This window comes from Hippocampus zosterae, chromosome 8, assembly GCF_025434085.1.
Source record: "Hippocampus zosterae strain Florida chromosome 8, ASM2543408v3, whole genome shotgun sequence".
Classification (NCBI taxonomy): domain Eukaryota; kingdom Metazoa; phylum Chordata; class Actinopteri; order Syngnathiformes; family Syngnathidae; genus Hippocampus; species Hippocampus zosterae.
Genome location: NC_067458.1, coordinates 11,954,846 through 11,979,751, shown reverse-complemented (window position 1 = coordinate 11,979,751; position 24,906 = coordinate 11,954,846). Strand labels below are relative to the sequence as shown.

At 41.1% G+C, this 24,906-nt stretch overlaps 5 protein-coding genes across 9 annotated transcripts in view; 1 reads left to right on the top strand and 4 right to left on the bottom strand.

Moving 5' to 3' along the window:
• The window catches only part of LOC127606362 (profilin-2-like), a 437,001-nt gene that overhangs the window by 121,422 nt on the left and 290,673 nt on the right, over positions 1–24,906 (bottom strand). The gene's annotated exons all lie outside the window — the stretch shown is intronic.
• The window catches only part of LOC127606306 (arf-GAP with coiled-coil, ANK repeat and PH domain-containing protein 2-like), a 395,843-nt gene that overhangs the window by 205,298 nt on the left and 165,639 nt on the right, over positions 1–24,906 (bottom strand). The gene's annotated exons all lie outside the window — the stretch shown is intronic.
• LOC127606167 (5-hydroxytryptamine receptor 3A-like) lies at positions 475–16,378 on the bottom strand. The gene is made up of 20 exons (XM_052074249.1): positions 16,297–16,378; positions 14,965–15,045; positions 14,828–14,884; positions 14,702–14,756; positions 14,348–14,511; positions 13,918–13,962; positions 13,709–13,815; positions 13,188–13,357; positions 11,961–12,145; positions 11,665–11,875; positions 9,047–9,226; positions 8,126–8,413; positions 5,332–5,495; positions 5,203–5,247; positions 4,400–4,506; positions 4,124–4,293; positions 1,953–2,116; positions 1,531–1,741; positions 1,177–1,383; positions 475–1,104 (listed from the first exon to the last, which is right to left on the bottom strand). Exons 3-20 carry the CDS (start codon positions 14,852–14,854, stop codon positions 821–823), a joined length of 2,784 nt encoding a protein of 927 aa, XP_051930209.1. The 5' UTR covers positions 14,855–14,884; positions 14,965–15,045; positions 16,297–16,378; the 3' UTR covers positions 475–820.
• Positions 16,395–21,780, top strand: dynlt2b (dynein light chain Tctex-type 2B). Of its 2 annotated transcripts, XM_052074664.1 has the most exons (6): positions 16,395–16,559; positions 17,977–18,110; positions 18,248–18,317; positions 18,381–18,444; positions 18,534–18,624; positions 21,625–21,780. In XM_052074664.1, exons 1-5 carry the CDS (start codon positions 16,513–16,515, stop codon positions 18,579–18,581), a joined length of 363 nt encoding a protein of 120 aa, XP_051930624.1. In that variant the 5' UTR covers positions 16,395–16,512; the 3' UTR covers positions 18,582–18,624; positions 21,625–21,780. The 2 variants fall into 2 exon arrangements, with proteins under 2 accessions (XP_051930624.1, XP_051930623.1); XM_052074663.1 differs by lacking the exon at positions 21,625–21,780 and having other exon boundaries at positions 18,534–20,126.
• Positions 21,156–24,759, bottom strand: nmur1a (neuromedin U receptor 1a). Its single transcript, XM_052074603.1, has 2 exons — positions 23,710–24,759; positions 21,156–21,911 (listed from the first exon to the last, which is right to left on the bottom strand). Exons 1-2 carry the CDS (start codon positions 24,545–24,547, stop codon positions 21,526–21,528), a joined length of 1,224 nt encoding a protein of 407 aa, XP_051930563.1. The 5' UTR covers positions 24,548–24,759; the 3' UTR covers positions 21,156–21,525.

Sequence of the window (24,906 nt, the reverse complement as noted above, 5' to 3'; positions counted from 1 at the left end):
CCCTGCACAGTATTTAACATCAACTTATGTAATGTAGAGAAGGCGTCCTTAGTCGGCATTCTTAAATTAGTGTTCCGAGAACCACTGCTGACAATGTGTGTCCATGTTTATGTTTGTGAGCTACATTCTGCCAACTCTGCCTTTGCTATTGCCACCGCTCCGCAACAATCTTTGTTATTTTATATTTATTTTTGTTGGACCATTGAAAAAAAGAAAATCTCCGAAACTGATGGTCCAGTAAATTTGTTATAGCCCAAATAGTGCAAACATGACTCTATTCATCACTGAAAGAACACTGCACATACAGTGACATATGGTGATGGCACCAACAAGCTTGAAACGGATTTATTATGAACAGTGCCGAATCACAAAACAGGCATTGACATGGTACTGGCAAACAAAACACTCTTCTGCTAAGCGAAGTAAATGTCAAGAAAAGCCTACTACAACATCTGAACTCCATCCACGGTGAGGTGGATAGCGTGATAGATCACATAAATATTGGACAAAGTTTGGAAAGGATTTATCTTAGTCTTATTTCTTTTTACATCACATACCTGGTTTTTAAAGAACAGTGTGTAGACTTTTCATATCCACTGTATAACTTCTAGCTTCTCTCTTAGGGCAAAATGATCTGATCGGTTAGTGTGCGGCACACTCAAGGTGATTGGTAAATTTTGGATTTAAAAATAATGCACACACAAACACAATATTTGATCCAAGAACAAAAAAACAAAAAACAAAAAAAAACTAACGCTCCTACTCCCAAACAGGACAATACATTTAAACACAAAATTAATGCACAACATGCCAGTTTCTATCATGAGGTGTTGTATGAGTTGACCCACATGCCGATGATGCCGATGAAGCTTACAGATAAGAAGAGGATGTAGATGGCGAACAGCAGGCGGTCTATGATGAAACCTACTTGGTTCCACTCTTCTGTGCTCAGGCTGACATTCAGCTCCTGTTCCACTTTTAGCCGGATGACACGGAGGTCTCTTCCCAGGCTCCTCAGCTCCTCCACGGCCTTGTCCTCGTCCAGCGGGCCCTCTGGTCCGTGGGCCTCCCCCTCATTCGCGCTCTGAGTGGAAGCGTTCATTTCTGTTACGGGGCAGAAAAGAAGAATGCAGCCTTGTAATTTTACTCCTTTGGTGTCTTCAGGTTGTGTCTCACCTAGTGTGGCGGGATTTTGGATGATCTGCTCCACTTGTGTGGGCTTTGGAGGAAGCAGAACCAGGTGGCCCAAAATGTGGATGACTGACAGTCTGATCCAGCGAGGAACCTCTGAGTAGTGAGTAGAACTGTGCAGCAGGTTGGTAATGAGAATGGTTTCCAGAAGACTTACTACCATCAGAGCCAGGCAAAGGGACAGGAACACACCTGGCATGACAAAAGATGATGCGTCACATCTTTTGGGCAATTTTACGCCGCCCTGTCTGGCTCATATATGTGCAAATCTGACTCAAATGTCCGTGCCTCAGCAGCCATGAATGAACCTCACTGCGTTTAAGATACCTGTCAACCTACTTATGAGCGGAATAGTGTTTCCGGTGATGGGCAGCAGGTCGTTCATGAGGAGCAGGAAGACGGTGAAACCCAAGATGAGGGTCATTTTGAACAAGGAGCGGTCCACCTTCTGAGGAGGCAGCAGAAAACTGAAGAGGTCCACTGTGATGAGGAAGCAGGAGGGTATCAGCAGGTTGACCACGTACAACATGGACCGGCGCCGCAGTGAAATCTGGTGAAAATTACAATTTGTCACTCTTTCACTTTCTGGAGACCAAATATTACATTTTCCGTGACTTCATCCTTCAGCATGGATTGAATGAGCATCGCGCCAGCTTGAAAATCAAATGTGGCTAGAGAGCACAAAAGCTCGCCCACCCCTGATGTTGGTTTACAGCTTTTAGGACATAAACAATATGTAAAGTGAGGAAATTGATCCTTACAAAGAAGCTGAGTTCTTCATAAGTGCCGTTGAACAAAGATGGTAACTGCTGATGTATTGATTTGATTCCAGTGAGCTCCCATTCTCCCATAGTTGTCATCATTGTTTTGGAATATTGGAATACTTCTTCTGCTGACATGAAGCGTCCAATCTGTATTGCAGGTACTGAAAGAAACGTGTCTTTGATTACTTTCATCTGAAATATACACTGTGTTGAAATACCCAAAAGACTGACTGTAAACAAGTGAAATATTCTCCTGCCAAAATTTCATTGCCACATCCTGCCTTTCCTGTCCATGATCTCATATTTGCTATTGCATTAAAAAAAATATATATATATACATATATATATATATATATATATATATATATATATTGCGCGTCGTCCCGCACGCGGTCTGTCCTTCCGTCTGTCCCTTTTCAAAACGTACCTACTTCACCGCGCCGCTGCGCGCCGCCGCTGCGCGCCGCCGCTGCGCGCCGCCACTGCGCGCCGCCACTGCGCCGCTCAGGCAGTGGCTCACTACGATCGCGCGGCCATCTTAGCGAAAAAATGTTGTCTACCCACAAGCATTGCAGTGAAATTGTTAGTTATTTAGTAGAGCTAAACATCTCTTTATTTTCGCGATAAGCAATGAAGATGAACAAAAAGTCAAACCAAGCAACAACACTTTTGTGGGCCGAAGGCCCACCTTACCAGCCTTCCGCAGGAACTAGCTGATGAGCCGCCCGGAGGGCGGCGAACCACCACCTTACCAGCCTTCCGCAGGAACCAGCTGATGAGCCGCCCGCAGGGCGGCGAACCAGCTAGTATATATATATACACACACACACACACACACACACACACACACACACACACACACACACACACACACACACACACACACACACACACACACACAAACACAGTACATCAGTGGCGGACCCTCAGGGCCAGCAAGGACTTAGTTTATTTTCATAAATATGTAAACAAAATTATTCTCTGTATTCTTTGTCATATTATCTCCATTTAGTCGAGTGGCTTTCAATGTTATTTTAAATAACATTGAAAGCCACTCGATAAATAACTTATTTATTATGGTAGAGTTTTTAACCAATCATATTTCAGCTAGCTTGTGTTGCCAGGTCAATTAAATTTGCTCGGGGCCTTCAGATTAAACAGAGCAGGACGTTGATCTGGTTGCTGAACTACTTTCCACACAATTTTCAAGACGGACCTTCCACGAAAAGCTGGATATTGTGCAAAGAGGTCGCCCAACTCCTGCGCTAGCTAGCCTGTCCCAGCAAGGTTTGTCCTTCATTTTCAGACGAGCAATTATGAACGGCATCCGTGGCTCACAGCCTCTGAGAAACGCTGCAAATTGTACTGCTCGGAATGCCTATTGCTTGTGACGGACCGGTTTGGTGTTTGGAGCCACACTGGATTTACCCATTTAAGTTGTTTTACCAAGGCAGCAAGGAAACATCAGAGCACGGCTGGTCACTTACAAACTACGGTGCGTTTAAAAACTTTGGGGACACTCGCATAGATGTGCAGCTCAGTGAACAGGCACTACATTGGTGAGTAAATTAATTTTATTTTTACATTTCTTCTTGTCATTTTATTTCGTTAGTATTAAATTAATGGTAACGAAATATAATGACAACGATACAAAAATGTATCAAATAAATCTGCTCACCTGCAACTTATAATGGCGCATTGTAGTCAAGTTCGTTCAATCTAAGCTGCTCAACATCGTCAGTTATTTGCTGTTGTGTAGCCAATTTTCAAAATGCAAATGATATGTTTACTTTATTTTCAAATAATAGTTTGTTTTGCTATTGTTTGGTTGGAGTCTTATATGAAACTGCGACATTGCGCAATTCATTGGACAGACGTTTAAGATCACACAGCGTAATTTGGGTGGCATTTTATTTAGTGTTTTTATTTTTGACAATATCTATAAATTTAGTTTCCTGCTCTTAATTGTGAATGCATACTTGGTTTTAAATACTACTGAAATTAAGTGCTGCTTGACGAGCCTCTTCTGTATTGTGTTAATGTATGTGACGTCACTGAAGGCCTAAGGTTGAAATGCACGGCCCGCCACTCTGTGTGTGTATACATATATACATGCATACATATATTTGTGTGTGTGTGTGTGTGTGTGTCGATCAGTTCGTACTTACAAGAATGCAGGTAGGCGTTAAAGGTTAAAGTGCAGTTCTGGACGTCAAAGGGAAAGGTGTAGATGTCAAGCCTGCATGAGCTCACCACTCTAACCGGCTGTAAATCGAACACGGTCCCGTCGTGATACACGTATGTGTATGGCGTAAACTGAGCTGAGTTCCTCTCCATGCTGCAGTAGGCGAACATTTCCAAACGTGAATTGAAATTTTGCTGACAGGTACTTTTGTTGAACTTGAATATTTATTTTCATGGTGTTCATTGTTGGAGTCACTTACAATTCATTGATGACTATATCGGGGACCCATAGCACTTTTCTCGGGACTGTAATCCAATGGGAACCGCACTCGTTTGGGTCCCATCCTATGAACTCATTTTTCCATGACTGCAACACAGAAGCACAGATAAAGAGTCACATTGTAACACACTGTTCAATATTAATTGCAATGTCACTCAAGCAGTATTGATTCAATGCACATAATTTTGCAATAGAAAAAAAAATCCACAGCACAACATCAAACAAAAATGTCACAAAAAGAAGTCTGCCATCTAGTGGTGAAGTTGTTAATTGTTTGGCCTGTCACAATAAGTCGCTGGCATAGATACTGCAGTTGAGTGAAGATATGTTATTTGTCGTAAATGATTTTTGGACCAATCGAATTTACTGGCACATGGCACACTGGTTTGGAATCACTGCATTATACAGTCATACTGTATTTCTATTTAATCTATCATGGACTCTGAACCTGTGAATTCAGTTGGCAGCTCATTCATTCAGCAATGCAAGCATTTTCTATAGAGCCTGTCTTCATTCGGTCACGGGTGAGCTATCCCAGCTGACTTTGGATGAGGAATCGTATACAGCCTGACAGCACAAACTGCACCAGCCAATTGTCTTCATTCGGTCACGGGTGAGCTATCCCAGCTGACTTTGGGTGAGGAATCGTATACAGCCTGACAGCACAAACTGCACCAGCCAATTGTAGAGCACACTATGACCTCAAACCTCAGAGGTGTGAGCCAGATGTGCTCACCAACAAACCACTTTGAAATAAAAATAAAATAGAAAATGGTGACTCACCAACATTTGGATGATAAACGTTGTCAGGATCTGACCCTTTTCATCCTGAAAGAAGTCAATATGCTTCATTTGAGAGGAGGAAGCTGACAATGAGAGAATTTATGACCTTTGCAATGAATGCCAGCTTACCACCCCGAGAATGCCAATTAGGACGAAGGCAATATTGACAAGCGTGGTGGTTGAAACATTCATGACAGGTCGAATGGAGCTGAGGTCAAAGACGGGTCTGAGAGCCTCCAACAGGGCGGGGCCATCCGGGCGAGAGCAGTTAGACATGATAGCGCCACAGGATGCTAAACAAAGACCAAAAATCAACGGCACAGAAGTGAGCTGGGTGTACTTCTTGAAACCGTAACAATAATTTAGTGTAGAGCAGAGTTACGGTACTTAAAGGTTTTCAGTTAGAAGGAGCACCAATACTATCTCCACAAATATGCAGTAGTTGTAGACAAGCGCACTTCTTTAATTGTATATTGCAAATTATAGTTAAATAATAATTACACATTGACCAGTGTTTGCAGACTAATTTATTGCCTTTTGTCAACTTAACAGCTGTCGAATCATTAAAAGCCAAGAACTCAAATGGTAAGGTCAGTAACTATTTTTTTCGCCAGTGTATTGGTGGACCACAGTTTTTCCATGGACCGCCGACTGCTCTTGAAAACATTCATTCATTCATTCATTCATTCATCTTCCGTACCGCTTGATCCTCACTAGGGTCGCGGGGGGTGCTGGAGCCCATCCCAGCCGTCTCCGGGCAGTAGGCGGGGGACACCCTGAATCGGTTGCCAGCCAATCGCAGGGCACACATAGACGAACAACCATCCATGCTCACACTCACGCCTAGGGACAATTTTTAGAGTGTTCAATCAGCCTGCCATGCATATTTTTGGAATGTGGGAGGAAACCGGAGCACCCGGAGAAAACCCACGCAGGCCGGGGAGAACATGCAAACTCCACACAGGGAGGCCGGAGCTGGAATCGAACCCGGTACCTCTGTACTGTGAAGCCCACGTGCTAACCACTGGACTACCGGGCCGCCTCTTGAAAACAATACCCAACAAAATGTATTTGCCCCTTCTTATTTGCATTAATCAATTTGCATTTTATTTTACTTGTAAGACAGTCACCCTCAACAATTCCACACAATCTCAGAAGAATATGGAAGGAAGTTGTACCTACAGTTTAGCTTCGTACTATATTACACACAAATTGGATAGTCCGGCCAAAAAGAGGCTCAAAAAGCTTCCCAGCATGGCAGACGTACTTGAAATGTTTACCATGATTTCAGGAAGTTGGGTTTTGAAAATATTCTTTTCATAATGGCCATCAAAAAAGATATATACAAATTCCAATGCTTAACCAAAGGAATCGAACTAAATTGTTTTTTCTTTCATGCCACTTTGAATTTGCTGATTACATTCAACCGGGAGGCCTGTTACATGAGTCAAAAAGTCAGAAACAAGCAGGAGCTTTAAAAAATGGACAGCATCTGCGTGTTCTTACTGTGTGTGAAGAGAGAGATGAAGATGAAGAGAACCATTGCAGGCTTGACTTTCTGCGGGCAGCACTAAAAACATGAATAGTGCTGTTGTTAGCGGTTGTTAGCTTGAGTTACGATGATGGTGTGAAGGGCTCCCATTTCAGTTCATTAGCCCCATTCTTGCACTCTTCAATTCTGTTCTTTTGGATCAGTGTTAGATATTAATTTTAGGAAATAGGATACATGTGTTATTTAAAGGATGCAGTTTTGATGTAGGACAAGCATGAGGAAAACGTATAGGTCTGTTTTTTGTGTGTGGTCCTGGGGCTACTCCCCTCCCCAATATAAACATTATAATAACATCTCTAAATGATTTACTTTATAAATTATTGCACTTATTCTTTTCCCCCACTAAAGCAAAATTGGGTTTTCTGTCAAATAGACACAATTTCAATCATTTTTAAAGCATTCGTTTTCAGAAAGGCCATCTAACAGAGGTGTAATGTTTTATGGTTTGACCCTGAAAATTATTTTTTGATTTGAAAAATGCCAGTGTATGGAATCGATCCGAACCAAATCACTCCACTTTGAAATATATCAAGATGCGAATCAAATCCAAATTCCACTGAGTCGAAGCAATTCGAATCGTGCCACTTTCAAATCGGCCCACCCCTGTCGTGATTCAGAACCCACAAATCGAAAACGGTATTGAATCGTCTTTTGTGGAAAAATGCACACCGCTACTATATAAAACTCAACCCAGCTTTTTCTCATCACACACCATATTTGAGCTATTTGCCTTTTTACTTCAACCTTAATACAACCAGGTCAGGTAACGGAACAGATTCTCATTCGTAACGCCGACTTGGCAGCAGAAAGCAGAGTTAGAAAAAAAGGCAAATACAAACATATCAACAACAAACTAATATTGTTACATGATACACATATGGTGAATTAAAAAGGTTCCACAAAGGTTTTAAAGAAGACGGCGTTTAGATTCTAAGGTTGGTTTTGTATAATCTCGTCTTTTAACTTACGTTAGATAAGAACGTATAAAATAGTTTTTTTCTCACTGTTGCCACTCCCCTGAATGGGAACCTTCCACATATCCGATCATCCAACCATTTTGTATAATGCTTGTCCTCATTCGGGTCACGGGGAAGCTGGATCCTATCCCGGCTGACTGGGCGATAGGCAGATTCAATGGAAATGCTTAATAGACAATGTCGTAGATTGAAATGAAGATCAGCCAAACTATCAGGTATTTGTCCATACAATTTTATTTTTATGCTTGTATACTTTCACATATCTAATCAGCACTAATTGCGTAGCAGGGATAGTTTAAGAATGACTCCTCAAAGTAATACAAATAATAAATTAAGCATGCCAATGTGAGCTTATCACTCACTTGCAGAAAAACAACAAAAAAAGTTGTCATTTACTGGCCATTGGATTTGAACCAGATGATCTGGATGGTGATGAAGCTGACAGATATGAAGAGGAGGTAGATGCCAAACAGCAGGCGGTCTATGATGAAACCCACCTGGATCCACTCTTTTGAGCTCTGGGTGCTCCCCAGCTGCTGCTCCACCTGCAGGCGGAGGACCTTCAGGTCTCCACCAAGGCTCCTCAGCTCCTTTAGGGCCCTGTCCTCCACTGCTGGTTCTTTCTCCTCGTGAGGGTTGTCATCACATCCGCGCTGTGTCGAGACGCTGCTGCTTCCTGTATCTATATATGAGCAGAGAGTCGAATTATCGGGTGCATCAGAAAAAAATCCAGGACTGGTGTCACAAAAGATTAATTTTTGACGCAAACTGCGAGTATCCCCCTTCAATGTAGGCCGAAGATCAACCAGCACAAAGGTATCTTGGTCCCTATACTTTTGTTCAGAGCGAGAGAAGAGGTGAGCGTTTGGGCCGGGCAACTCATTGGTGTTTTAATGTGACAGGGTGCCTGCTCACAATACTTTACACCTTTGACCGTTTCTGGCGAAGAAGAAAATCGCCGCGTTGGAGCAACATCCCGACCCACCCGACCTGGCTGCTTGTGTTTTCCGCTTCTTTCCCAAGCTCAAGGGGTGGTCACGGAGAGGACTTGTTTTGACGCTATGAATGACATGAAGATGGCTGCGATCGCAGAGTTGCAGAGTATCCCTGACGAATCTTTCCAGGAGTGTGTGAAGGTGTGGCAGAGAATGCCGGTAAAGTGTGGAGGGATTACGTTGATGGGATCTTATAGCTCAAATTTGAAAGATAACCTTTGTGACACCAGTCCTGAAAACCTGCTGAATCAGATAAAATCAAAACGATTTTCGGTGATGTTTTAATATTAATACATTAATCGGCACCGATTTCTGTATACCTGCATCTTTGACTTCTTCCCAAGGCAGACGAACAACACGACCCAGAAAGTGCAGAACAAATACGCGGATCCAGCGAGGAACGGGAATTACATTTTTAGAGCTGAGCAGCAAGTTGGTGATGAGAATTGTCTCCAGGAGACTGGCCACCATCAGAGCCAGGCACATAGAGAAGAAAATGTCTGCCATGAAAGACAAATGGTAAGTCATACACATAGTTATAGATGAAGCGGTCAAGAATTACATAAACAATTATAAACTCAAGCAAAGAAATCCACACGGGTTGCCTTTTGTAGTAAAACACATTTGCTTGAATTTGAATTGCGACGACATGGAAATCCGTACGTGTTTGCCCGCACTGTTTATAGATCATGCAAATGACCAATGCTGCCATTGTAGCTCTTCACCACACTTGCTGCACCTCAGGCATTTGTTTATAAAATCATAGGTTGCATGTGCTATTATTTATGCAGTCTCACAGCCTGCTTGGAAGTCTGAACAAGAACTTGCAAGAATTTCACTGGTATATTTTAAAATTGCAAACCTATGACAGAAGTCCGTCTATCCAACCATATTCTATCCTTCCTTTCGTAATTACGGTTGCGGGTGAGCCACATCTCAGATGATGGTTTTAATTGTCCATACATTTATTTAGTGATTTAGCAAACACTCATGCTAGGACTGCAATATCTCACTTATGAACTGATGAAGCCTGCTCATATCTTTGTAAAACAACCACAACAGTCTTCTTACACTTGGTGGAAATATACTGCCTTGCGGAAAGGTGATTAAAGGAATTACAGTCATTAATAGTACCGAGTGGGGACCACCGGCTATTTTCTATCCTGAGCATAAAAAGGTTGCATCTATTTGTGGAGTCACTTTAAGTGGATGATAATCTTAAAACTTGTTTTCATGACTGGCACGATCCAGGTGCACCATGTGGTGTAAATCTGTGCAAAGGTTTGTTAGACCGGGTGTGGGTAATTAAAAAAAAAAAAAAGTCTGTTTGTGTTGTTGTGGGCTTAGACACAGCCAACTAAATTCGTCGCCAACCAAAGCGGCTTCTCTCATTCCCTTTAAATGTGGCTCACTCACAGTACGCTCTCTGTGGAAACAGAAAGGTGTGACTGGACCATAATCACTGCTCTGAGCTGTTGTGGCAACAGACAACGTAAGCCCCATATGCAATACGCTCGTTCCTACCGACTGCTGTCAGGCTGATGAATAAAAAAATAACAATCATAATAATAATAATAATTTTTATCCATTTGTGTTCATATTGTATTTAATTGAAAGATGTTTGTTGTTTTTTTCTCTTTCTCCTTTCTTCTTTCTACATACATTCTTGCTGCTGGAGGCTGTAAATTTCCCCATTGTGGGACGAATAAAGGATATCTTATCTTATCTTAATAAGCCGCTATGCAATCCCCTAAAAATGTGAAAACCTTTTTTATTCACATTGAGAAATAACATTTTCTAAATTTCAGTGTCTGATGATAAATATACATGAAAGAAACCAAATAAAAAAAGATTAGAATTCAAATTCAAAGGAGCCTTGACCATTTTTTAAAATAAAGTACCACTGTGTTGTAGAAAAAAAAAAACAATGACAAATGTTTTGTGTGTAGAGGTGCAGAGTTCGATTCCAGCGGTTGGATTTATTATTTTTTAGTAATCATACATTCACGTATTATTCGGTTGATTCTCGTGTCGTCATTTTATGCTCGCAATGAGGAATGCTTCTGCCTGTCAGTATAGTTTGATTTTGCTTGCAAAGAAGAACGCTTATGTTTGCAATCATTAGTTGGCTTTGCCTGCAATGAAGAACGCTTATGCTTTCAATAAAGATATATACTTTATTATTTATTGTGCTCACTTTTGCTTGCTGTACTGTGTGAAAGGTTAGGGTCGCAACCACCTTTCCGAGGACGTGGTTGGGAAGAGATAGCTGTTAAGACTAAACAGTGAGCAAGGCTGAACCGTGAATGGAGACATCAACACCAGCCGCAACGGGATGTTTATGTGACATTTGCACACATGTACGTAAATTGCACTCACATACACACACATAGTCAAACAAGTTCAGTGTGTGTTCAACAGCCCCCACCCTTTAGGTTGGACACACCTATGTAGTAGCTTTCCCAATAAATGAGGAGGTGAAGGGGGAGATCGTTAGGGTTACGTGCCGAGAACTGAAACCGAACGCTTCTCCTCGTTCCCCTTGCCTGTGTGGGTTTTCTCTGGGTATGCCGGTTTCCTCCCACATTCCAAAAACATGTCTGGCAGGTTAATGGAACACTCTAATTGTCACTACGTGTGAGTGTGTGCACGGATGGTTGTTCGTCTCTGTGTGCCCTGCAATTGGCTGGCAACCAGGTCAAGGTGTCTTGCCGTCTATGACTCCAAGACACCTGGGATAAACTCCAGCACGCTCCGCGACCCTTGTGAGGAAAAGTGGATCTGAAAATGCATGGCTGGATGGATGGAGGGTTTGAATGGATGGATGACATATGCCATGTTCCCCACCATATATTTGACAGAGACATGATGAACTATTCTGGAGTGTAGGTCCTGACTGTACACATAAAGGGAAACTGATCGTGAGTGTAGCACTTACTGATGATGGGAATGGTGTTTCCTGTGATCGGCAGAAGGTCATTCATGATCAGCAGGAAAACGGTGTAGCCGAGAATGAGGGTCATCTTGAAGGAGGAGCGGTCCACGCTTTGCGGCGGTAGCAGGAAGCTAAAAAGGTCCACTGTGATCAGGAAAATGCTGGGGAGCAGCAGGTTTACTACGTACAGCGTTGACCTGCGTCCCAGTCGGATCTAGCAAAAGAATCAAAAACATCTTGTAGTGCTTTGCTTCCTCAGGACTCGGATGTATTGTTATATTCAGATCCGGTTCATCTGCATGCAACATGATCAGACATACATGAAACTGAAGCAGGTCCACATCGTTATCCTCACTGTAATGATGAGTCAGCTTTACGGCAGTGATATTCAGCAGCTCCCACTCCCCCAGAGTGGTCATCACACTCTTGGATTTCGCTGTGATGAGGTTGTCCGACATCGATAAGGAGAGTTTTAAATCTCGTGCTGAACAAAAGAAAACAAGTTGAGTTGTAAAACCCAGAAACTGCGCCGTTTTGTTTTGTACCGCATGATTCAAAAAAAGGCCACCATTTGTTACCGTATTTAGAATTGAAACCAGCATTTTCTGGAAAAAAGATGGCTCAAAAATTATGTGAAAACCACCTCAATCTCGAACACAGGTGTCAAATTGAAGACCGTATCATCCAGCCTGCCGCATCACTTTATGTGGCCAACTTTTGTTGTTTTTTTGTTTCTTGTTTCATGAGTTTCTTGCTTTTACTTTGGTCGACAATCTGTACCAAATTTGCAGTGTTTGTTCTCTTTCCGGCTTAGTATCTCCCACCCGTTCATGATACATGAATGAAACAACAGATATATACTTTCACAATGTATTTGCATGCCACAATTTTACATGACTCATGATTTCAATTTGAATTTTTGGGAAGACATAATACATCAGTTGCAGGGACAATTGTGCATATGTTATGGCATGATACGGTCACAGTTTATATTTATATACAGTATTACATATATTTCTGAGATTATAAGGCCCTTTGAGGGAAACCATAACCACGATCGGGCCCACAATTTAATCAAGTTTATAACACCCGATCTTAGTTGTTAGTTAGCTACCAGGTAGTGTAAATATAAGTCACTTCCTTACTTTAACCCTTTCAGGGACAGCAGTTACTACACTGGACAGCTTATCGTGCTGTGATTAGCTGGAGTAATATTTGCAGTAACTCTAGTTAATGACATCAACCATTCCGATGTCACCTTACCTTTACGGGGAAATGGCCTGATGAACAACTGAATTTGATTTAATGACTAGCCCCCGCACAGCTCTCGTGAGTCCCATTTATCATTCGACTTTAATAGGAACAATTCTGAGTACTAAAACCTGAGGATAGTAAGAACACCACATTCAATGTAGTTTCCACTTGAATTGTCACCCTTAGCCGTAAACGCAAACCACATCTAAATGACGTCCTTATTTTCAAACTTCCACAACTTTGATCAAAAGTCATCGTGCAAAATCTGTTACCCAAGTTAATAAAGGAACCGAAGGTAAGAGTGCAGTCCTGTCTGTCAAAGGGGAAAGTGTAGATGTCCAGGTTACACGAGCTGACAACTCTGGCTGGTTTTGCGTCGTGTATTTTTCCATTGCTGTGCAGATTCACATAAGGAACGGATGGAGCTTTGTCTTGATCCATACTGCAACACACAGATGTACAAAAATATGTGTTACCTTGGTTATTTCTCCAGAAAGCAAGGGAGATGGTTTTCATCGTACAGAACTATGACCAATAAATGAACAGACTTTGGTGATGCGCCACTGGTTTATATAACTTTACCTCCCTGTGCGAGTTATTTCTTTGTTTTTTGGGGTGGGTCGTGGCGGGGGGTGTATTTGGGCCACACCGAAAAGAAAAACAATACAGGAGAATATAGTAATAAAATATAGTTATGTTCCTGAAAGAACGACACATGCAGGTATTTATTCTGTTGTATGTTTACTGATGTACATGAATCTAAGAGATATACAGATTAGGGTTTGAAACTCACAATTCACGGATGACAAGATCTGGAATCCAAAATTTATGTCTGGGAAGAGAAATTTTGTCAGTGCCACACTGGACTGGGTCCCAGTTGACAAGCTCATTCTGCCACCACTGATGCAACGTGGACATGAATGCAAATGGAAAAGTGATAATGTCACACATCGTCGTAGTTCCATCAAAAAAAAAAAAAAACAACGAGGAGGCATTACTTACAAAATGCTGCCAAAGATAAGTCGTCAGGAGTTGGGCCTTCTCATCCTGAAGAGCAGATACTTCAATTATGTCAGCGTCACATTCATTTCATGTCAATACAGCGACAAATACAACTCTCCACTATATAGTTATGCATCTAACCAGCAGCCAAACTCCCGCGATCGACCCATCAACACATGGGCAGGCATCCTCATGCTCGCACACATTCGCACGCACACATTGTGCCATGATGAGCAACAGCCTGAACGAACTCTAACATGGACAAAACAGAAACATAAAGTAGATAAAAGAGTTTGTGCAATGGAAATCATTGCCTGGTTGGGCACCCCTGCTATATATAATCCCGCTGGTGGCTTGAGGTCCCCGTGACCGTGAACAGCATAAATGATACAGAATCATAATAGAGGGATTTATATTGAGCCGAACATACCACTCCTAATATTCCATAGAGCAGGAAGTGTAAGCTGACATTGGTTGGCGTTGTCATGTTTGTGACTGGCCGAATGGCGCCCATCTTAAATATCGGCTTCAGGGCCTCCAGCAGTGCCAGTTGGTTTGGTGCAGAGCAGTTTATACTGATGGCGTTGCATGGAGCTGATATATATTTAAAAAAAAAACAATAGGTCTGGAATTATTTTGTACATAATTTACAACAACAACAAAAAAAAAAAAACACCTCGCCTCGGCGAAAATTCAGCTGAGCACACAATCACATATGTTAACTAGCTCTCTACTCCTTTCTATGCCTGATCTGTCCTATACTTTTGAGTGCTGACAAACATACCCGCAATCAAGACCACCAACATAATCAGCATGGGCTTTGTTGAGAGAAGGATCCGCTAGAATTCAAGTGGTATCAGTTACAAGTTGATCAGAGCATACAGAATGTAGATTGGAAAGGAAACTTTACCTGAGGTGAAAGATTTGTGAAGGTCATGACATCAAATCTTTACCCGCTGTGTGCCTCCTGGTAATTGGTAGTACAATATTCCTTTATCATATTATTAAAATATAAATGCCAATTCTGACAGGATAAAAGTGACTTACCGATTCGTCCGTTGAAGACTCGATTCCTCCTTATTGGTCTGTTTGTACATACAGTACTGTGTATATATAGTGGGACTGCACCTGAAGCATGAAGCGAAGAGTTTAAAATATGAAAATAATGTGGTTGAAGCAAAACTCTGCAAGACAGGCCAACCACTTTATCCATATCGGTATGCATACAAAAACAATACAAACCGCAGGTTCAGTGCACACACGCGCGTGCCTGTGTGTGTGTGTGTGTGTGTGTGTGTGTGTGTGTGTGTGTGTGTGAGACATCGACTGTCACACCTGCTGGTCACAAAGTGTTGATGCATGTGAACAAGAGGCTCGCTCATCTATGCCCCCACCTAACGAGCATGCTTTTTTAAAACCACATTTTTGTTTTATTATCAGTATGTGACTTCACTGTACACAGAAATGACTTATTTCCTGCAAGAAAAAAAGCAGTAATAAATAAACAAACACATGTCATTATGCTCTCGATAAAAAAGAGCCCAAGCATTGAACACTTGCTTTGGAATGCTCCCTACAAATATATTCCTTGATGTCAAAACTGCTTAATAGCTGAAAACTGTTCATCTGTGCATTTTGAGTGCATAATGGTTGTACATTTATGTAATGTTGACACTAATGAAACGTTGATTCTGTTGACTATTTTATACTCGGGTCCACCCAATATCTCGGGGCTGCATCCAGTCCCCTCCAAAAGTAGTGGAACGAAAAGGTCAATTCCTGGAGGAACTGAAGGGAGAAACCCCTAGAAAGATACAGCTAAAAGAGACTGCAGTCAAGGCCTGGAAAGGATATCAGATGAAGAATTCAACAGTCTGGCTTGTGAAGTCAATGGATTGCAGACTTGATCTCATTATTTCAAGTAAAGCCCACGCCAACAAATGTTAAATGTTATTCACTCAAAATTAATCTAATATGTCCGTTACAATACTTTTACTCACTTGAAAAGTGGGCGGCTTCAAACAAAAAGTGCCCTGTGTTGAGTTGTTGATATAAATACCATGCAGTAAAAGCTAGAATTCTGAACTTTTGGCTCATACCGTTTTTCATTTGACTGTTTTATGGGTCGTAAATGTTTTTCATGCAAATATTTCAATACTTTATTTTAAAGTTAAGAGGTGCACAATGAACTAGTTTGCGAAGTGGTGAAAGAAGAAGTTGGCATGTTCATTTACCGCCATGCTTGCTGATTTAATTTTATTGTATGTAGGTAGGTACAAGTGCTTATTTTCTAAATATTTCGTATAATTAGTTTGAATTTACTACTGCGTTACTGTATGTAAGTTTGTGATCAATTACGGTGCGTTCCGATTTACGTACATGATTTTTCGGTTAAAACACGACCTTAAGAACGGAATTAGGTTCGTAAACTGAAGGCCTTTCGAACAGTCCTGTCAATCACTTCCGGTAAATGCCGGGGCGTCAAAAAAACGAATCTACTTCCGGAGGTCTCTGCTTAAACGTTCCAAAGCGCGTTGCTCCTTTTTCTTTTCTGTGTGACACTTCCTTATTTGGTTATTATATCACTGACATGCCATGGAAGGCTCAGATTCATACCTCATACGACCCAACTATCAGCACAAGTGAGTTGTTTTAAATCGACGTCGGTATCTTGTGAGGTTAGCTTGTAGCCGGAGCCTTGCGGACGCTCGCGTTACCTAGCGACCGTAAACCAACGTTTTGCTCCTCCGTACTTTCGTGCGTACGAATGGATGTACAGTAATCATTGCCAGCTATCGAAAACCAACTCCATAAAAGACTTGACTCTAATAATGGTTGACTTTCCTCTGATTATTATTTGTTGCATGCTATTATTTATTGCTTTCATGCAGCGAACTCGGGTCACTAACGTCCTCTTAAAATAATGGATAAAGTCATAGTTTGACAAAAACGTATTTTTTTGGGGCTTAAAACATATAATTAGGCTGCAGGTTGTAGTGATAATGAGTGAAAAAATACCGTGATGAAATTGTAATAATAACATTTTTTTTCATTATTATGGTCATGGTAATGTTAACTCATTCACTCCCAAAGACATATTTATGTCTTTTCACACTCCACACGTTCAACCCCTGATCCTTTAAAAAACAATAAAATAAATAAAAAAAATAAAACGCCCCAATTTTCTAAGACTTAGGGAAAAAAAGGGGCCTTTAATTGGCTGATAGTAAAGGAGTTAATGAAGGCAAATATTGAAATCTTCATAATCTATTGGGTTTTTTCTTCACTACAAAAGTTCGTTACAGCTAATGATAAGCTCTTATAATTTTCATCCTTGTATGTCTGTTTTTATTGATACATACGTTCAGCGATGAATTTGTCACTCTTCGTACTTAACAAATGATAGACATGCATGATTGTTGTTTTTTTGATTGTTGATGATTGCATATCATCCCCAATAAAATGTTCCAAAAAGTAAAGGTAATGATCATTATAATGATAATGAAACCCAAATTACTTTAATGATAATGTAAATTTGGCCGAATTGATAATGAGAGATGTTATATGTTAGGATGCTGGCAACCTCTGCCAAAATTGGCCACATCCTCAACATATCATTGAGTTCTACCCAAGAGAAGAAATTATTGATAAATATAACATCCGTATTTGAATGATTTGATGATCAATGAAGGTTTTCTACCACTGCAATGTACAATTTAAATGTGGAGCAATTAAACTGTTTAAATAAAATTTACAGCATAAATGTGGTATTAGTGTTTATTGGTAATTTATTGTCGACTAAAATATTGGCAATACAATTGTGTATTGTAGGTTTCTGGGTGAGATTTGTTCAATGGTTGTTTTAATATTTACAGACAGCGCTCTCACTTATTGGTCGGTCAGCACACCTGTACATTTCTGAGGTTTGCGGTTAGGAACAAATGATATTTAAACTATTTAATTCCAAGTACTCTGTAAGAGGGCAGGTAATCGCTGATGATTGCATTTGGACTGAGGCAATTTTTTCATTCTTTTTATTACCTTTATGTGACTTTCTAGATTCAAGCCTGCAGTTGTAAAGGAGTGCATTCGTGAAACAGTGAAGGCCTGCTTATCCGAAGTACAATATGACCCAGATGAGGTTTCAGAGCTAACCCGCACACTGGCTGACAGTGTGAAGAATAAAGTGAAGAGTGAGTGATGCAAGTCCGTTACACAATCACACGAGCTTGCCTGCTCTTAACCTAACAGTGGGGGAAAATGAAATTGAATATCCAATTAATTGTTTGCGTTATTATTGATCACTGTATTGTTTTTTTTTTCAACACAGAGTTAGGGTTTGACAGGTACAAGTTTGTTGTGCAGGTAACCATCGGAGAGCAACGCGGACAAGGAGTCAAGTGAGTGATGGATTGATTCAAATGATGATTGTAAAGTGTTGTATAAAACCTTTGATTTGACAGGATGTCGTCAAGGTGTTTATGGGATGCTGATACAGACAACTATGCAGAAGATGTTTTCATGAATGCAAGTACTTTTTGGACTTTTGTGTGATTTTTGGAGTGGCTTTTTGTTAGTGTGTGTTTATTTCAGAATATTTTTTGTCACTTTCACAGGAAAGCTTGTTCTGTGCGGTGGCCGTGTTTGGAAGCTATTTCTACTGAACAGCCGGGAGAACGAATGTGGAGGAGGATGGCAGCTGTCGAGGTCCTTTGGAGACTCACGATCATTCTGAGTTTTACATTTTGACTTCTTGTCACTGTATGTGGTCCTTTATGGTGGCATCTTACTGAGTGGCGTAGGCTTGCAAGTGTTTGCAAACACAGCAACTGTTGTTTTGTCGTCAGATTTCTAAGAGGTTGCAAAGACGTTGGGCAGATGCTCGCAAACAATTTTAATGGTCACAGACAGTTGTTCTTGTCACCATCAAATTTTGAACATGTTCAAAATTTCTTTGCGCAACCATTCACCGCTCAATGAGATATTGGCTGTATGATTGAAAAAAAATTGAAAATGGACAACACGCATCTTACTGAATCAATAGAAACCCATGAGAAAGAAATTGATAATTAGATTCATATTAATTATCCCGAAAACTACTACAGGTTGAAGATTCTTATTATAGTGCATTGCTAAACTGTGTTTGTGGTGCATGCATAAACGAGATCATAAAATGATTGACCCCCAGATCATTTGTCCCAATACCCGTTTGTGTGAATCACTACCCAAAAGCAGTGCTTCGTTTCAAAAACGGGGTTGACCCCTGCATTAAATTACCATGTTGGTGGATTAGTACATCTCCAACCGTGTCAATCAAAACTGAGTATTCTTACCTTTGCTACAGCTCTTCAGTCATTTTTCATTCCATTGTGTTGTTGTGATGAAGTGTCAGTATAGTGTGTATTTCAGCAGTTGTTGAAACTGCGTCGTTCATGAATATGAAATCAGAAGTCATTTAAAATGTGAAATGGTCATTTATTTTCTTTGTGCCTCCAAAGAGAAGATACCTAAGAGGTCCTCCAAAAATGCTCACAAATGTGTTTTGTCTTTGCTAACACTTAATGAGATAAAGGCTTCAGCTCCTGCTCCTGCCACTCAACCATGGAGCACTGGAAGAAAATTGATGGATGGAAATCATTCTTGCTGAAGCAATCAGAGTTTCAGGCTTTTCTTCAATTCACATTTTTTCCCCTTGGGGCATTGGATTGATCACAACTGCGCTGCTTTGGTTGTCTTGGAAAATGTTTCGACTCTCAATCAAGAAGGCTAGTCAGTCCTAACCAAGCCTTGTTGCATGAACTGATGAAGCCTTCTCGGATGAGAGGCGAAAGTTCTTCTCGGACAACCAGAGCCATCTTACATTAATAATAAGTAAAATTCAGAGGTTCGTGTGTTGTTCCAGAAGGCTCCATTTGAAGGCTCTCCTGGATTCAGTTATGCCTACGCACTGATGAGGACAGATTTTCCTCTCCTTATATCCGAGCAGTTGTTTCCGAGAGTGGTTATCACTTCATATGTTCAGTTGATTGAGGAGCATTACGCATCTGTCTGTATGTAAGCACAGAAAACTTGAAAGTGCCTTGGGAGATGAGATGTTGCCAGAAATTCTGAGCTGGCTTTGTACGAGAGGCCGTGGCGTTTGCCAGGCAATCACTGGTCACCTGCAATTGCATCTCAATAAATTTGAATATCACAGAGAACGTATTTCAGTAGTTCATCTCGAAACTTATATGTTTGAAAGACATTTTAAACAGTGGGAAATATATATTAAAGTCAACTGATTATGGAAAATATTTAATAGAATATATTTTAGTATTTCATAATCAGCAAACTTTGACCCGTAGTTTATTCCATACCAAATCATGCACTGGAATTGACAAACCATATTTTTATTTGAATGAAACTTGTAGTTCTTGATCGTATATCAAATTGTGGATCAAATTGTCGGGGCGCCCGTCAAACAACAATGGCAAAGCATAAGCGTGATGTCTTGGCTAACTCCACTCAATGTGTGGCTTATGAGATTTTTATTCTAATAGTGGACACCCACAGCTGCTCTATGATTTTCAATTCTCATCACCCAACTTCCATCTGCTCACATATTCAAATTCCATTATCAGCCATCCTCACTGTCATTATCAGTAAGTAGTGTGTTTATATGCATCATTTATGAGCAGTCCCCTATGGCAGATTGGTTTCCATTCATCTGAGCTTGAAGCTGCAATTGTGCTCTGTTTCTCTCTCACACACACATACGCACACACACACACTCACACACACACACGCACACACACACACACACACACGCACACACACACAAACACACACACACACTTCTTTTTCATCATTAGATTTGCTGTGAATGCAATAATAAAAGTTTATACTGCATCTAATACATACTTGTTATGAGAATTAAGACAATGGATTTCTGTGGACATTAATTTCATAATTTATTTAAACTGCTTTTTCGAGTCAGTCTGACAATTGTCAAACATACAATACAGTACAAAGCATATTTATTTATGTAGCTCTTTCACAACAGCTGCAGCCGTAACAAAACTTAGGTGAACACGCGCGCACACACACGCACACACACACACAAGCGCACACACATATGCATTTTTCTAACTGTTCATGCTTGTTTATTCACAGTTACAATACAATACAATGCATGTTGATTTATATAGCGCTTTCACAACAGCAGCAGCTGTAACAAAGCACTTAACAAAACGGTTAAAGTAAAATAATAAACACAACACATAACATAAAACACGGACAGTCGTGCAGTCCTAACCGCTTTTCCGTCACATGCTTTGTTGTTTGAAGCAGTTTGAGATGAAAGAGGAGAGAATCAAAGTTACAGACACAATAGCACAAAAACAAGATATTTAGCTTCATTTTAAAAGGCCTAACGGTATATTGGGGCTCCACTCTACTGTGTTTGTGAATGTCTGACAAATCAATGACAAATACAAATGCTCCTTAAAATAAACACTCTAACACAATAAGTACAAGAACAGAACAAGCATAACCACAGTAAATTAAGTAGAATCTTCCTTCACAATCTGTCCTCGCGTATTGACCTTTGTCTGTTCAAAATCACAAAGCTTAACATGTGAAAGTGGCATCTTTTTTCACCACCTGCTCTCCATCCTCTGCCTTTCCTTTCGCTGCATTCGCTCCACTGCTGAGCGGCACTTCATTCAGGGTACTGCGGAGCGTCACTCGAGTGACACTTGAGGAATAATTTCGAGGGATGGCGTTGTGCGGCCGATGGCACATGGCATCTTTGAACATTTCTCGAAAGCGGGTGGACATAAGGTTGTACAAGATTGGGTTGACCGCTGAGCTGAGGTAGAAGAACACTCCAGAGAGGATGTGCACATACTCGAAGATTTGCTGACGGCTGTCGGTCCACTCGGTGATGAAACTCCATACGAGGCGGTCAGTGTGGAACGGAGCCCAGCAGATCCCAAAAACCACCACTAAAACAACTACAAACAAACGAGAAAATATGAAAAGATTAAGATGATTGTTCGCGGAACAGGCAAAGAAACAGAACTGAGGTGAGAAGTGTTTTTCGCAGTTATTTATTAGTCAAGTCATGAGAGAATTCTCAATGTAAGTAATTACATTACATTACATTACATGCTTCATGTTTATTTGAATGAGTGTAGTTTCAATAGGTTGTGCATCTTGGGTAAAAGATGCGTGCTTGACAGTTTTTCAAAAGATGAGCCATTATTATTTGTGATTATGTTATTATTTGGTCTGAGGATGTTTTACATTTGCTTGCAGATTGTGCACAATTCTAATTGCTTTGGGAGAAGTGTCACAGTGGGCTGAAATGATCTAGACCAGGGATGCTCATTAGGTATATCCTGATCTACCGGTAGATCTAAGACAGGTGCCAAGTAGATCCGAGGAGTGTCGAGGAGAAAAAAAAACAAACAGCCATTTGTGTGTCTTTGTACATGTTAATAATATATTTTTTTGTGTTAAGTTACACTGCACCCTAATCATCTTATCAGTCTCATTTTTACCAAAAAAATATTTAAAAATAAAATAAAGCAGGTAAATCTTGAATTTACGGTGGCACGTGATTACGTCACCGGAAGTTGTTAGCTCTCAGCAGTCTGCAATTGCAGCTTGTGATCAGAACGGTTGCACTTTCTCTTTTATCGTCATTATTCTCATTCAGAGTTTGCTTCGTGTACAATTCACCGAGGGCACGAGCAAAGATTAAGAATCTAGGAGGGCCCAGGGAAGCACTTTAAAACGGTACGTGTTATCTACGATAGTTAACAGGCTGCAAAAGTGCGTCGCATGCCTCAGTTTCAGGCTGTTTCTCATCAGGGCGTGTGTGTGTGTGTGCGTGTGTGTGTGTGTGAGAGATAAACAGCACAATTGCAGCTTCAAGCTCAGATGAATGGAATCCAATCTGGTAGCGCCGGTAAGGGTAGATCCCGGGAGGTTAGTTGATCGAAAAGTAGATCTTCGATCCAAAAAGTTTGAGCACCCCTGATCTAGACACAATGAAATGCAGAGTTTGAAGTTGTTTTGTCGTAAGTCAGGGGTGTCAAAGTCATATTCGTCGCGGGCCACATTTTAGGTACCATTTTCCTTAGAGGGCCATTATGATTGAAATCATACAAAGAAGTCAAGAATAATAGTTCATGGAACTATCGCAAAAAAAAAAAACCAATGCCTACAACGTCTCTCTCATTTATTACACATGAGAATTTGAAATTTTTGTTACATATTTTAGCAAGCTTGATGGAATTTGCCATGTTTGAATTGCTTTCGCGGGCCATATAAAATGATGTGGCGGGCCAGATTTGGCCCAGAGGCCTTGACTTTGACACCTTTGTCATTAGTGATATACAGGAGCATTACTCCTTATGACTGGGTCCAAGTCGGCTCCAGTATTATCCAGAGGCTCCCAAATGGCATTGCTGCATTGATGATGTATCTCAATATTTGTTGTTCATGGCTTTTACCAGCAGAAAAGTGCAGAGCTGGTTTATAGCACCCACTAGTTTGGATGTCCAGGTAGAAAGGCGCAACGTGAATTGTGCCGCAATTTTGCAAAACAAATTTGCTAGATGCAACCCTTGGTGCGTCCGATTAGTATACCAACTTCCACATAAATTTGCGTGAGTATAAATGTTTGCGCCTGTTTCTCCAAGTGTAAACAGTGAATAAATCATATCACACACAACAATAAAAAAATTAAAAAAGAGCTGATTCAAAGTCCTCACGAGAAAATGTAACAAATCAGCTGAAACATACATAACATTTTGGTGACCTGCCGTCGTCTGGCCTTTTGTTGTTGAGTGCGGACGCTGCAGAAGCTGTCCTGACCAGTGCCTGACTTTGCTTCCATCGTTTGGTGCATCCTCTCCTGTTTGAGCTGCAGCCCAATAAGCGTGTATAAAACACTAATGGTGAGCATGGGCAAGAAAAAAAATAACAAGGTCGTCACTTGGATGATCAGGTTATATATCCACTGAGGCTTCACCAGGGTACACATGGCTGAATCTGAGATCTTCACTTTGTGTGGCCCGTCAGGACTGGTGGAGTTACTCGTCAGGAAGGAAATCCCATGCAGACTTGTGTTGGGAAGAGCACACAACACTGATATACCCCACACCGTGAGGATGACCCGCCTGGCATGGGTGCGCGTCACTACGTATTTGGCCCGTAGCGGATGCACAACGGCGATGTAGCGCTCCACGCTCAGTGCTGTCACATTGAGGATGGATGCCAAGCAGACCGTCTCAAATAGGAAAATCTTAAAGTAGCAGCCTCCCTTCCCAAAGAGGAAAGGGTAGTTCTGCCACAGCTCGTACAGCTCCAGTGGCATGCCCAGAAGGAGCACAAGCAGGTCTGACACGGAAAGGCTGAACAAGTAGTAGTTTGTTGGCGTCCACATCACCTTGTTGCGGGCGATGACTGTGCAAGTCAGCACGTTGCCAAAGACGCCAACTAAAAATATGATCAGGTAATTGATGAAGATGGGGAGCAACATGGGTGAGCGACGGGGTCCCATATATTTCTCCAGAAACTCTTCTAGTGTCAAATTTGTGTTCTCCGCATGCATGTAACTACCATTGATGTCAAGAGTCATCTTGTTCGAGTTGGTGTGAGTACCTGTGAAGAATCACACGAAGCATCCATCAGCTTTAAATGAATAGGGAGAAAAATGCAGTCGATTTGAACAAACAGAAGACCGACTTAGGACTATTCAGGAATATGTTATTGGTCACATTAACATTGTGGTTAGCATGGTTTCTCCGTCTTCATCTTTTTTCTTGCTCAGTGCTCAATGCTTTGCTGCTTCTTGTAATTATATTGTCAGAAGAGTAGCTTATTTGCTTTACGAAGGCTAGTATTGACTCAAAAGGGTGGATCCAACCAACCAAACCTGCTAGCTGTTGTGGAACATGTTTTCTTAGCATGATCCCGGTCGTTCCCATGCAGCCGCGA

Coding starts and splice junctions, on each gene's coding strand:
- nmur1a (XM_052074603.1), bottom strand. CDS start 24,547: ATGACTCTTGACATCAATGGTAGTTACATGCATGCGGAGAACACAAAT. Junction 21,912..23,709: donor GCAGGTCACCAAAATGTTAT/GTATGTTTCAGC, acceptor GTTTGTTTGTAG/TTGTTTTAGTGGTGGTTTTT.
- dynlt2b (XM_052074664.1), top strand. CDS start 16,513: ATGGAAGGCTCAGATTCATACCTCATACGACCCAACTATCAGCACAA. Junction 18,318..18,380: donor CAACGCGGACAAGGAGTCAA/GTGAGTGATGGA, acceptor TTGATTTGACAG/GATGTCGTCAAGGTGTTTAT. Junction 18,445..18,533: donor CAGAAGATGTTTTCATGAAT/GCAAGTACTTTT, acceptor TCACTTTCACAG/GAAAGCTTGTTCTGTGCGGT.
- LOC127606167 (XM_052074249.1), bottom strand. CDS start 14,854: ATGACCTTCACAAATCTTTCACCTCAG. Junction 14,757..14,827: donor TCACAAATCTTTCACCTCAG/GTAAAGTTTCCT, acceptor CTTGAATTCTAG/CGGATCCTTCTCTCAACAAA. Junction 4,294..4,399: donor GATATAGTCATCAATGAATT/GTAAGTGACTCC, acceptor CGCCTACTGCAG/CATGGAGAGGAACTCAGCTC.